General features: G+C 44.2%; 1 protein-coding gene across 4 annotated transcripts in view; it reads left to right on the forward strand.

Moving 5' to 3' along the window:
• Nucleotides 1-14,630, forward strand: part of RHOBTB1 (Rho related BTB domain containing 1) — a 760,683-nt gene that overhangs the window by 707,742 nt on the left and 38,311 nt on the right. For all 4 annotated transcript variants that reach the window (XM_069611207.1, XM_069611209.1, XM_069611206.1 and 1 more), the window contains one exon: nt 8,943-9,031. In XM_069611207.1, coding sequence (XP_069467308.1) covers nt 8,943-9,031 — 89 coding nt within the window. The remainder of the gene's footprint in view (nt 1-8,942; nt 9,032-14,630) is intronic.

Genomic DNA, 14,630 nt, shown 5'->3' on the forward strand with positions numbered 1-14,630 from the left:
CCAGCGTTCCTTCACTGCATGCTTCAGCCTCCAACTGCTGCCCCGTTTCTTCGAGTATAAAACACAATCCTGTTATGAAACGGGAGGGGGGATCTGATCTCTGACTGGGCATACCACCTGAGCGTGAGTGCCAATGCGGTTCTTCCACCCATTCTTTAGGGTTTCCCAATTATTCCCTACTCCAAAGATACTTGAATTTCCTGAACCAAGTGTATGGCATTTGCATTACATTTATTAGCACTGAGTAAATGCGTGTTGTAAAAATGGACAAGCCTTGTCGAAGTGTGCATTAAACGAGCCACTTTTGTCTGCAGTGACAGAAATGGTGCCCATTGGTGAAACATATTAAAACCAATTGGTACCCGGTGAGGGGGGGTGTGGCAGCCTCCCAGCCAATGAGGAGGCTCGGAACGGGGTTCTTAACACACAGGGAAAGACACAGCTCCGGGCCTCCTCAGAGCAGAGCAGGAGGCTGCCATTTTCCCTTGCCGGGAACAGAGGAAAGTGCACTCTCTGCGTTTCTTTCCCCTTCGCCCCGACCCTCATTTTCGACATATCCGCTCCCCTCTGAACCCCTCTTAGCAGTGCTGTTCTGTCCTTTACTGACACCGGGAACAGTACTGTTCCTGACGCATCGCCGCTGCGCCATTAGCCGCCATGGAAAGGAAGAAGGGAATACCTGTAGTCGCTTCTTCCCGGTCCATGTCTGGCATTTTCTTTGTTTACCTTTTTTACATCTTTTTAATGGCCCCATGGAAAGGGGGAAGGTCCACGATCCATTTATTTTGCTTTTTTTAATCTAGAGTTGAGAAACGGTTTACACACCGTTTCTCAACTCGAGAAAAAATACTATTAGTACCCCTGTACAATGTGCCAGGGTACTAATAGCAATAGCACCCTCAGGAGGGCATTACTGGATGATTAATGCCCCCGGGGGCTACATTAAAGCCCTTGCTTCATGCTGGCTTGTAACTATCATCCCCGCCACATTACTTGACCGGTAATGCCCCCCCTCGTCGTGTTCTATTGTTTTAGTAGGCAGATCTCAAAGTAGACTTCCTGAGCCTTTCTGTACATGACATTAAAGCTCTGATGAGAATATAATAACATTGGCCGAACCAGCACTCATATCCAATCAAGTTTTGGGATCGTGAGGCGCATGAGATTGGAAGGCCATGCGTTTTTTTACGCAATTAGAGACTATCGGTGTTAGGGAGCCAATCGAACGACAAACAGCCTTGTCCAAAGCCTCCATTTTCGCCATGGTTAGATCAAATTGGCATTGATCAGTCCCGGAAGCCAGGGGGGACTCAGAGCAGCTTTTAAAGTCATCGATAGCCTTACGTACTTCAGGACTGATTGAGGGAGAGGAGATTGAAGGCACCGGAGGAACTGGAGGCGAAGAAAGTAGTGGAAGTAGTGAATTATTGTGAGCGTTAATTTGCACAACATGTTCTGCAGAGCGGAGAGTGCACGGCACCTTTTGGATAGATGTAGTCGCTAGAGCTTGCAGGGCTGGTAATTCAATGTAAGCGGTCGTTCCCGGGCATACCAGTGCATCAATGGAGGTTACTGAAAGCGGAAGGGGAGCGGTGAGTTTGCCCTTGATGCTTCTTAAACCATTTGCCATTTTCACGGAAATAACCTTACAGGAGGTAGAAATCAGGGTAGTCCAAGATAATCAAATAACTTTCTCTTTTGGTATTTGATGCGAGCAGTCATAAAAGGAACAAGGCCAGCCAAAAATAGGTTAGCACATTAAATAGAGCAAAGGATGTTAGACTACACATGCATCGCAAAACTGGTGAGAAACCTAAAGAGTGATGTGGACCATTAGGGGTAGCCTCACCTCGCAACGAAGCAGCGAACAGCAAACAGCGCTACTTAGAGCGCGTACTTAATGCGCGCGCGCAAATGTGCGCAGGAAGGGGATTAAGTACACTTCCGGTGGCGGGGGGTGGGACCAACTAGAATAATAAGAAAATGAACATATATAAGTAGAATATACTTGAGGTAAAAAGTGTAATGTCAATGGAGAGGGCAGATTGAATATATACCAAAGTCCAGGCAAGGTCAGGCAATCCAGGCGAATCTTGGGCACGTAGAGCAGCAAGGATGGCCAGCAAACAGCGCTACTTAGAGCGCGTACTTAATGCGCGCGCGCAAATGTGCGCAGGAAGGGGATTAAGTACACTTCCGGTGGCGGGGGGGCGGGACCAACAAAGTCCAGGCAAGGTCAGGCAATCCAGGCGAATCTTGAGCACGTAGAGCAGCAAGGATGGCCAGCAAACAGCGCTACTTAGAGCGCGTACTTAATGATGAGAATATAAATAAAAGCCCAATGATCAAGCTACACCTGATAAGTTGTGGGTTAAAAACAGCTGTGAGAGAACAGCCAATACAGCCAGCCAGAACTCAAAGGAACTCGGTCTTCTGAGGATTTAATTTTAGAGAGACATAGGCTATCCAGTCCTCAATGCAGACAAGACAATTCCCAAGGCTGTGTCATCTGCAGAGGATGACACTTTCAGATACTTCTGTCATCAGCATATTGTCGGATGGAAACCCTCCACTGCATCAGTAGACCTCCCAGCGGCTCCATATACAAAACTACATCCAATAGATAAGATCTCAGATTTGCCTGGAAGCAGTGAGCTTCTTAAAATGAGTTCAAGCGACATTCTGACCAGGTTGTGGTGGGGAGTAAATGGAACCATCACCGGGGACAAAACATGCGTGGACTTGCATAGATTAAGGACAATCGATGTTAGGCATTTTTAAGTACAAGTAGCTGTATGGCTATGTTAGGAATGTGACCATGATGGACGAAGTTCTATAATGCAAGCAGAGAAGGTGAGGAACAGAGGCAAGTTAGAAGCGAGGGAAAAATTTTAGCATGAAGGCATGAGAGAGGTAGGCTAAGAGGGTAACTAGGAGGTGAGGAGGTGGGCTTTCAACAAATGGTTGTGGACTGTTCCTTGAATGTCTGGGTGAAGAGAATTCCATACTAGTGGAGCAAGAAGAGAGCAAGAGGAAGCACAGGATGGGCGAGGGCCACAAGGGTAGTCAAGAAGGCAGAGCATATTATGAGAAGGTATGTAGAGTTGAATAAAAGATAGATATGATGGTGCCTTACCGTAGATAGATTTGTGAACCAGGAGAAGACATTTAAATCTGGCCTGTTTTGCAACATCAGCCATCCTGCATGGTGACACTTAGAGGAAGTAGGTATGAAGTGAGTTAAAAGAGTCCTGATAGCAAAGTTAATGATCTTGTTGAGAAGACAGAAAGCATAGTTGGGAGACCAAAGAGGATGCTGCCACAATAGTCCAGTTTGGAGAAGGCAAGCATGGTTAAGAGATGCTTGGTGGTGTTGAAAAAAAGGAGATGCCTGATTTTCCTAATATATAGGAGGTTGAGGTGAGCCGCCATTGCAGTTTTGGAGATGAAAGTAGATAAGGTGTGGGAAGAGTCATGGATGACAACAAAATATTTTGCTGAAGAGTACGGGAGAGTATCAGGTGGGAACTGGATAGGCAGAGGAGGAGATGAGATAGTATTTGGCTGGGAAGAAGAGCACCTTTGTATTGGAAGAGTTTGGCATCAGAGTGTGAAGCCATCAAATATTTGATGGCAGAGAGACAGTTGCAAATGTTGATAGGGATCAGCAGAGAGTTTGGGGGAAAAGTGAGATCAAGAGAGAGTTCGGGGAAAAGAGAGGATGATATGGGTATTGTCTGTAAAGATTTGGTCCAGGAACCGAAAGGAGTAGATAAGAGCCTTAAGAGCAGAGGTGTAGAGTGTAATGAGACGGTGACCCAAGACAGAGCCTTATGGAACACCAACAGTAGTTGAGAGGTGGTGTTCCACGACAGAGAGAATTGGCACAGGTCTAGGTAGGATTAATTCCAGGAAAGAGCTTGATCGCGAATCCCAAGAAGAGAAAATTGAGGAAATCAGTGTGATTGACAGTGTTCGTATGAGAGGAGATCATTTTGACACCTGAGCTACTACACATGTCACAAAGGGGGGGTGAGGGGCCTCGAGGAATCCATCTAGTCAAATTGAAATCTGCAAGAAGTAAAATCATTTAAATGTACCAGCTCCACACCACCCACCACCCCGCATCCCCATGAGATGCACAAACATGGAAATGTGTGCCACCTGATCTGCCCTATCCAAAGTGGTGGATGATGGAGCATTGTGGAGCCTGCTTGCTTCAGTTTCTGGAGCTCTTTAATTCAAGAAATGCAATTAGACAAGATGCAAAGACATTAATATTCTATTTTTGTTAGCTTGCCATGTTTTACAATCTTTCTCCGGTGTCTTCTCGAGTGTGACCATTTTTTCCAAGTGATTTCTAATTTTTCATACTTTTAAGCTCTTTGTAGAACATTTTAATTATTTAACATGTAGTGATTGGCATTTACCGTTTGACAATTTTCACAATAGTTAACTTTTAGGATTCGTCATTTGGGTAATCAAACCTCAGCATTTTAGTTTTGTGGGATGTTTTAACCCACTAGGCTCTGCCCTGCGACATCACTGTGTGCTGGTGGCACCAGAATCAGCAAAATGGCCGCAAAATCTCTCGGCGTGCCAAAACCTATGAAAATTGCGCTTTGAAACACGGAAAGATGCCTGCCAAATCTACTTTGCCACACTACTGAAACATGTTACTGGGCTGCCCACCAAGTAAAAATGAACACTGCAGGAAAGGCAGTGCTTTATTGCAAGAAACCCAGAAATTGCTCTTAAATCCCTTTTTCTTGGTTGCTGAAAATACAAAATATCGGACCAAAACACCACAAAACAGCCAATATCTTTGCTGGGTGTTACCAGCCACTTCATTTAAGGAATCATTATGAACACATAATGTGAGGAAAAGCAGGATCTATCATCAAAATATCCACAGTAAAAAATGTGCTTGCCTGTGAAAATCTGTCAAAATATGGGCGCAGTACCAGCGGCCGCCTGTATGACAGCTGTCATTGGTTGCATCAGAAGCTTAAACTTGTGCAATTGAAATCAAATGCCTATAAATTAAGTGACCTGCTATCAAAAGTAATATAGGTTGCAAATATTTGCTGCCTGATTCATGGAATTATTTGCGTGAAAACAGCAGATTTGCGCGCCTTTCTGCCTGAAAATCCCCATACTTCAAACAAGGATTATTGGGCAGAAAGGCGCGCAAATCTCAGTTTTTGACGCAAATAATTCCATGAATGAGGCTGCTAATCTCCATGGTTTAGAGACTGGAATTGGAGTTCTAGTTACCTGTTTATAAAAGTTTATTTTCAACAAAGAAAAACTTAACAAAGTGACTTTTAAAGTAAGCCTGATGCAAGCCAAAACTACAGAGCAACTCCCCCGACTGGGCAAGACACCTCCCTTCTACTTGTCACAGATTTCCCCCTTTCTCACCTGACTTCGATGTTTGCTGGAATTCTTGGGAGGAGTCTTCTTGTTTATGGATCGGGTTTTGTACAACCCCGAGCGAGCCTCTTCTGGTTCCAGCGTGCGTTCAGCGTCCAGGGGTACTTGGAATCTCCGGGATGTCCAGGAAACGAGGATGGTGTACTCGGAGGCGGTACATGAGATCCGGGAAGCAAGGCAGAATAAAGAGGAAGGAAAGGTAGAGGGGGAAATCGAGGGTCCGGGAGCCAGGAAACAAGAGATTAGTTACAGCGAACTACAGAGCATGCGTCTAGCCTCTGCAAGCGGTAGCGGTAAGACGCACGGGGCCGCGGGGGCATGGTCTCTTTATAGAATGTGCTACATCTGATGTGGGGGCTGGTGACGAGTGTACCACGTTAGACTGCCATGTTGGAAGTACCAAGGAGTGCAAGCCCCGTTGTGATAGGGACCAGGAAGTCCAAAAGGGATGCGTTCTATGGATCATGACACTGTTCTCTGGACCAGGAACTCTCATTCAGGTGTTGATTAAGAGGGGAGGGGCACTGGGGCTGCTTCTGGGAGAGACAATGAACCTTCCTTGACTGAAAGGATATGCAGATTGTAAAGTGTCAACAGTGGCCTCTGTCAGAGGAAGAAAGCGGAGATTGATCTTGAGCTACAAGATGGAGATGGAGGCGGAGCCAGAAATTTTTGTTGATTCACAATGCACAGAAAGCATATTTCTAAAAAGACTGTTAAAGGACTATGCGAATTTGTAAAAATTGTAGAATTATTAGCAGTGTTAAAGTGATTTTTTTTTTTTGTGTGCACATTTTAAGAGGTGCCAGAAATCTGTGCGATGTTCAGGGAAGGCACAGTGAAAATTCTGGTTTTGTAGTAATTGTATTTATGTCAGAAGCATGAAACTTCATACGATTATGCCCAGATATCATGCGCACATATGTACAAAATTCTGGACAAATCGGATGTGTCCCGGACAAAAAGTGCAAAAATGTGTCACATCCAGACCCAAGATCCCACCGCAACGAGGATTGGAAGAGGGTTTGCTCCACAAAATATGCGATCTATGTATATTATTGGTATAAAGATTGTACACATGTAAAGATGTATTATATCAAAAATGTTATGAGCAAAAGGCAAAGAGGAGGATGTTTTGCCTCATAAACTACATCATCATAGTGACACACTGTCCAATCAAGGGAGAGAGCAGACTTTAGCCAATAGACTACCTAGGGTATGCGCCTAGGATAATTCAGCATACCCACCCCTTTATCAAACACATAGAGACAGCTGAGGACCTAGAAAAAACACACTGACCCACCCACCATCCCGAATTTGGCAAAGCACTCTGAAGGAGATCCATACATACTCCTTGTTCCAGACCACAGAAACGTTGCAAGCAGAAAGGCTCAGAGCTTAGCTGAACCACTTTCAGCTGGACCTAACTTCCATCCCTCAACTTAAAGGGGAAACCAAAGAGCAGCCAGGCTGTGCTGTAACTGCTTGCCTGCCAAAGAACCATCTTCATAACCAGAAGGGCAGATTAAATCCAAATCTGGTGCCGTGCTGTGCAGACCAGAGAGCCATTGCAGATCCAGTGCAGTTGTGCTGTGCAGTGTAGACCGGAGCGCCTTGCTGTCCAGTCCTGCCGTGCGGTGTCCAGAGCGCCTTGCTGATCGCTGAACCAGACCAGTCCGGTGTACCAGCACACTGTCCGAGAAAGTATGCCTGACCAGAACCAGAATCCTTGACGGTTCCCTTCAAAACATTGGTAGCGAGTATCCATAGCATAGGAGTGTCACTACCATACTGTCTATGGACCATACTGTCCATAGTCATCCCTATCCAAATCAAATCTATCTTATATCCAGAACGTATTGTTAGAAATCCTTTTTGTCTTGCCTGAACTCTCTCTCTTATCCTATAGTCCTTCTGTAATAATATTGTTAAAAATCATCTTTACGCTGATATAGTTCATCTGAAGAAGGCAAGCATCTCGGCCGGCAACAACCTGATCGGAGGCATCCTGGTCTGGTGGTTGTGCTGTTGTGTAGTTTGTTTGTTCATAGTCCATCCCTAGTTTAAAGAAACCTTGTTTGCATTTTTAAAAGCGCAATCTTGTTTTACATTTTGCCTTATCTACATCTGAAAAAACAACCTCCACGAAAACGTCTCTAACTTCTTCATATTTCATGCTAGAAGCGAATTTTCAGTGTCTACTTGTAGCTAACATCCTAAGCTTTCTAAATAACCCAGAACCTTATAGTTTTTCCACAATCGCGCTTACCGCGCATGGAAAGGTTTGCCACAAATGTTTTGTTTGGCTAAAATCTATAACGTGTGAAATAGCTTTTCACTGCACCCGACCTCAAAATTAAGTTTTCTACTTGCTTATTACTCTCTAATCATTGCTAGTGTTTGTCTGAACCCAAACAAAGCAACTCCCATTAGAATTTCAACATGTTCAGTGAATTAAACCATTTTTAGTGTTTTACCCCATTCATTCTAAACCAACTTTAAACCATTTTTGACAATTTGCCAATCAATTCTGTTTTTGCTCTGGTGTTGCTGGGGGGAAATTGGGATTGATATATTTGCCTGAGTTCTGCATTCCTGAAACCTGCTCTCTCCTATCTCTTTATATTGCATTTTATGGGGGGGGTTGAAGGGTGTGCAGGGGAAATAGTATTCACATTGCCATTTGATTGAACCCACACAAAAGGATTATTTCTGTGCTGCATTATTTTTTCCCATCATGGCTCCTTGTGATTAAAGAGATTGTTTACTGTGACATTACCCCATTGGTGATAATTGTATACCCATTAAAATAGTGTGATATATATATTGTAAAATACGTAAATGAATAATGTAACTTTGCAAACCAGCCTGATTCCTGGTTCAGTGTGACGGGGGGAGGGGGAGGTTAAAAGAGAGGGGCGTGATGTAAGTGATATATTGTTCAGAATAAAAGAATTTATAGACACAAATAAATAATTAAGGGTTTCAGTTGTGCATCCCACGCTAGGCATTGATTTGGGTGTAGTGCCGGATTGAAATCACTTACAGTTTTGGACAGTCTAATTTTCGATGGGCAAGCATAAAACATGGAATGTTAATGATGTTCATTCACTTGATTTAAAAAAAAAACTATAACTTTCTGACAAAATGCACAGACAACCATAAAAAGACCCGGATTGGATGAAGATAAAGTATACATCAGTTTAAAAATAGAAATACAAAAGGTAAAAAGACCAGGTTAAAAAAACAGTGCACAATAAGGGTGAATAAATTGATTAGTTGGTGGGTGAGGGGTAATTGATGATGAAAACCGTAATTTTTTTAAAGATCTAAATAATCTAAAAGGAAAGTCGTAAAGAAATTGCCCATGTCAGGAAATGTAATCGAAGTTAAAAGGTCAGAATTTTGACATGAAACACTTGACAATGTATTCTCCGAAAGTTCAATTCCATAGTTAGCCTGCCTTTTGTACAGTACTGAATTTGTTGTTTGCTCTTCTTTACTAGAACAACATGCAGTGCAGAAATTGACCAAAGCTGCAATGAAGGGTGCAGACATTGATGCTGAAGTGCTTACTTATTTGGAGATAGCCCAGGTTTGTAGCACATTTCCTTTAAGATACTCATATCATAACGGTGCTCTATTGGAGAATAGTATCTTATTCCTGCTAGCTGTGTGCCAAGGAACGATTTATAAGTTACACTTTCCCATTGCAATAAAAGTTTAGAAAGGTCCGCACATAACTGGAGGCATGCATTTTCTTCAGTCAATTTATTGCACATTCAACAAAGACAAAACGGGAAACCTAACTTGCTGGAAAAAAATCAAACTGCACTACAGACTGAGAAAAGGCATGGGAAATAGTCGTATTAAGTTGAGAACTGCAAAAATGAAACTTGCATTCGTATCCCAGACCTGTAATTATGAAGATCAGTGGCTAATTCACAAAGATCGACAGTTGCATGTGTACTTTACTACACGATTGTGGCCTGTCAGATTATACAAATACTTTTATTTATATTCTCAAGGAAACCGGTTATATTTGAAACTATGGGCTTAGTCTATAGAACGTGCACGTTGCTCGAAAGAAATGTGGAAGTTTACGAAATGAGATTAACTTCCGATCGCATGTTTATTTTTGTTTTCTTTTTCCTAGTTGCCTGCAAATGCTTTTCTTGTGCTTTTTTCACGTCCTACACACATGCTAACAAGAGAACCTCAACTGGTGCGCTTGCCCACAATTGCTGCACCACTTACACCTAAATCGCTCAACTCGTAAGTTAGGTGTGCAGTTCAGTGTAGGAAATGCATTTGTGAATACCCATGTAATGTTTTACTAGGTGTATGCACAAATTAGCATGAGCCTGTGCATCCCCCTTCCCAGACATACTATTTATTTTATTTAGTAGCATTTATAGAGCACACAGCAGCCCTTAGGCATTGTGGCGCTGTTACAAAGAAGAGACTTGCTGGTTACAAAGAAAGTGGAGAGCATAGTGGTTACATGCCGCAGCTTAGCTTAGTGGTTACAAGGCAGCTTCGCTTGTGGTTAAAGGACATAATATACATGGTGGTTACAATGGTTACAGTAGATATTAGTTACACGTTTAGCTTACATTGGATACAGTAGATGTTCAATACATGCATGACTTAGTGGTTAATTGGGCAGCAGAGGGGGATAGTTGCAGATTTTGCTAGGAGAGCGAGAAGGGTTAGTTGAACAGAGTAGTTTTGAGGGTTTTGCAAAAGATGAGGAGGGTTAGTTCTGCTCCAGTTTCCCTAGGGAGAGCATTCCATAGTTTGGGAGCTATGTGGGGGAAGCTTAGACCTCTGGCGTTAGCTATTTTGATGAGTGGGACTTGCAGTTGGTTGGCATGGTGACTTCTTCTTTTGATGAGTGGGACTTGCAGTTGGTTGGCATGGTGACTTCTTTTGGGAAGGGTAGAACTGACTCTGTTGATAGTTTCAGTTAGATAGGCTAGTGCTGTGTGTTAGGGAGAATTATCAGAAATGTGCTTATTCCCTTCACCTTAGAGACCACCAGCAACTTTGCTGGATTTTGAGGACTTGTTTTTATTCCCTGGAGAGAGTGTGAGACTTTTTTTTCCCACTCTCTTGTGTATTTTGATATGTGTTTTACTCTTCTGTTCTTTGATTATGGGGTTTTAGATAACTCCATAGGCATCCTCTTTTTATTGTTGTCACTCAGCACCTTTAGTGCAGTGGCACAGGGTTGTCCTTTGGACTTCCCAAGGTTGAAATACCTTCTCCGGGATGAACTACTGTTCCCCCAGAGAATGGAAAGTTAAATTGACTTTATTAGTCTTTTTAACCCAGCACACACTATCTTCTTATAGAGTGCTGGAGGGGTTACTTAGTATCCACTTTGTCTAAACACTCTTGTAGCTCTCAAAAGCTACCTTTCCTATTTAAATGGCTGGTGGCAGTGGTTTTATAACAAACTACCATGAATTTTCCTGATCGCGAACACCGGTAGCTAAAAATCCTGGCCGCCATGTTTTTCAATATGGTGCCCAAGACCCCTCTGTAAAAGCAGACTCCGGTCATCTTTTTCGCTGTTTCTTTGTGGAAAGGTCCTTCTGGTGTTTAACTCTGCGTGCAAAACCAGGTTTGGTCTCTTTACTCGTGAGCCGGTGGGCAGGAAGTGAGGGAGGTGCCCGTAACTCCCTGTGCTTGGTCTCCGAGGAGACCCAAATGCACTCTGGCGTGATTGACTGGCTGACTGTCCGGCAAGAAAAACTGTTTAAAAGGTGAGTCTCCAGGACTGGAAGGCAGAGTCGACCACTGGAACGAAAGAACCGATGACGAGGTGGAAGAGGACGGCTGCTGCAACCACTGAACCGTTGGTTTGCCCGGTGAAGCCCTGCTGCACCTCCGAATCGCCAGATCTCCATTCGACAGCGAAGCTCCTTCAAGGACGGCTTCTTCCTTTGAGTTGGTGGGACCCATCAGCTCAGGAGACACCTGGATACCATTCTCAATGCTGGTTAAGGTTTAGACAGGGAGAGTGAAACCAGTTTGTGTCTTGAAGCAACAGCTACTGAACCAAAGTGACTCCATTTCGTTTGCTCCAATGACGATCCAGAGCAGTGCAGGAGTACCCCGACGTCCTCCCTCTTGTCCCCACGACTGGCTTCTTTTTTCAGGGGAGCTCAAACAGTCCCTACAACTAAGAGTTTTGTTCAGTATTATATTGGTGTTTAATATTGAGTTGATTTCTACTAGTGAATGTTTTCTAAATGATTGTGTAAATAAATGTTTTAGTATTTTTTACCAAGAAACCTTGAGTGTAAGTGTCTAATTGAACAATTGTGATTGTGATACTTCTGTGTAACTTCCTTTACTGCTCACATTCCCTCTTGAGATAAGCCTGGCTGCTCAGCTTGCTACCAAAAGTGTGTGGTACAGACCTATACCAAAGGTTTGTTTTTGCTTCACCTGTAGTCCTAATTGTGTGTGGTGTTTCCAGAGGGTACTGCATGCAATTCTGCCTGACACTGTGTGACTCGTGCATTTGTGCGTGATGGTTAGGATTTTGAATTTTACCCGTTCCTTAAAGGTAGCCAATGAGCAGCTTGCCTGGCTTGAGTAATGTGTACTCGTTTGGGAATGCTGAGAGCTGCATGCAGCGCATTGTTCTGCACTATTTGGAGCCTGTTGAGATTTCTGGCTGAGGTGCCTGCAAGGATGGCATTGCAGCAGTCCAACTTAGCTCTGATAGTGGCACGGGCGATGGAAAGGCAGTTTTGGGGGGAGAGGAAAGGTTTTATGGCATTAATGAGTTTGGTGGTGTGGGCGGAGGCAATGGCGCTGACCTGCCGTGTCATAGAGAGGAGTCTAGTTAGACTCCAAGGGTTTTTACGGAAGTAGAAACGGGGATGATGGTGTTGCCTATAGTGAAGTTGTCATACTTTTTGTTGAGTTTGGGTAAGATTTCTTAGGGACCCAGGTGTATGATCTCGTTTTTGTCCCTGTTAAGGCAGAGACCATTTATTGCCATCCAAGTTTGTATGGTGGTGTAGATTGGGATTAGGGGTGCTGCATCTTGGTCGTAGACACCAGAGAGGGGGAGCAGTGCTTGTGTGTCGTCGGAATAGTTTGTGTATGCTATGCTGAACGAGTCAAGTAAGTCAAACAATGGCTTGGTAAATAAGTTGTAGAGGGTGGGGGCTGTGCATGATCCTTGGGGTACTCTGCAATCAATGGTGCCAAGGGCAGCATTGGCCTGGTCGGAGTAGACCTTCATGGCTCTACCTTCTTATCTGTAGAGAAGTGGGCTGCGTTTGAAAGGTGGGTGGTCAGAACGTTGTGATATACGAGATCAAACACGGCCGAGAGACTAGGAGAAGCAGAAGGGCTGGTTTGCCCTTGTCCATGATGTTGGTGATTTGGGTTTTGAGATCTAGTAGATCTAGTAGACGGTTTCTGTGCCGTGACCTTTCCGGAAGCCAGATTGTCTGTTCCCCAAGATTGCGTTGGTTTCCATATAGTGTTGGATTTGGGTGTGGGCAGCTTTGTCAAGAATTTTGAGGAGGAAGGGCGCTGTGTTGATGGGACGGTTGTTGTTGGGGCATGTGGGAACAAGGGAGGGTTTCTTTGAGTGGCCGGGCCCAGACTTCTTTTAGGCTTTAAGGTACAATTCCAGAGGAAAAGTAAGCGTTGATGAACGCAGTGATGATAGGGGTACGAGTGTTGGCGCACTCTTTGATGACATTAGGTGGGCAGATGTCTCCTTTGCAAGTGGAAGGTTTGATGTGTTGGAGGAGGTCAAAGACTTCCTTTTCTGTGACGTCTCTGAATGAGAAGAGTTGGGTATCAGGATGGGGGGGTGGAATCAAGTTCCCATGGTTGGGTAAGGCATTGCATTGAGAATGCATTTTTCCTTGAAGAAACTTAATTTTTTTAAGGACGGCTGCTTTAATGCTGGAGCACCAGGCTTCATCTTTAGATATTTCATCTGATTTGGTGGGTGGGGTGATGAGATCTTTAAAGATAGAGAACATTTTCTTAGTTTTGGAGTTGGCATTGGTTATTCTGAGATCAAAGGATTCAGATTTAGCTTTGAAAATTGCTTTTTTGTACATAGTGGAGCTGGTTTTGAATTCTGTCAGGGCGGATGGGTGGGCGATGATTGCCACTTAGCTAGGGCAAGACGTTTGTTGTTGCGTAGGACTGCTAGCTCTTCTGCGAACCAGGAGTTAGTGTGCATAGATTTTTGTTTTCTTTCTCATCCTCTAAAGGAGCCATGGTCTCAATGGCATTGGTAAGAGTGAGGGAGTAGATGTTGGCGAGAACCGTAGGCCTGTTGGTAAAGGGAGGTTTGAGTTCAGGAATGTCAAAAAAGGGGAGGAGATTGCCTTTGAGTTTTTTTAAACTTATGACTTTGGCTGGTGGGATTGGTTGGGATAGTAAATTGTATGCAATGGTGGTGCGTCCACGGGAGGGCTGAATTCTCTGTGATGGCAACTGCAATTATGGCCAGCGACCCAATCAATGGAGAGACCTTTGCTGTGAGTAGGTTCTGAGACTTTATGGGAGAATCCTAGGTCAGTGAGGTCTTTGGCAAATTATGCAGCTGATTTGTCCTTGGGGTCATGAAGGCCTAGATTAAGGTCTCTGAGTAGGAGGGTTTTGGTGGAGCTTTTTAGGTTGTTTCCAAGAATTTGTAGGAGGTGCTTTTGGAATCAGGGGCTGAACCAGGTGGTCTGTAAGTGATAATGATATTTATAGTACAGTTAGGGGAAAGCGTGAGCTTAGCATAAATAAGGTCAGCGTTATTTTCCCATTGTTGGTTGCAGAGTCTAATGGAGAGGGATTCTTTAGCGATGAGAGCTACGCCTCCACCTTTGGAAGTCTTGTGGTCCTGTCTAAGAATGGTGTAACCAGCTAGTAGAGCGAGAGAGATGGCTGGACCTGAGGCTTCATGTAGCTAGGTTTCTGTGATTGCTAGCAGATCGAGGTCTAGGGAGCTGATGAGGCGTGTACAGGGAGAGATCGAGCGTTGACCAGGGCACATTTGAGGACGGTGGTGCGTATGGATTTGCTGATGGTAGAGGTGGGCAAGTTAGTGTCAGTGGAGAGCTTGTGGTTAGTAGTGGTGGGCAGGGGGTGCTGTGCTGTGTTGGGAGGGGAGGTGAGCGGGCTGGTGTGTAAGTGGGATTGCATTGAGGGTG

Source organism: Ambystoma mexicanum, chromosome 8 (assembly GCF_040938575.1).
Source record: "Ambystoma mexicanum isolate Mex_15411 chromosome 8, UKY_AmexF1_1, whole genome shotgun sequence".
Taxonomy (NCBI): Eukaryota; Metazoa; Chordata; class Amphibia; order Caudata; family Ambystomatidae; genus Ambystoma; species Ambystoma mexicanum.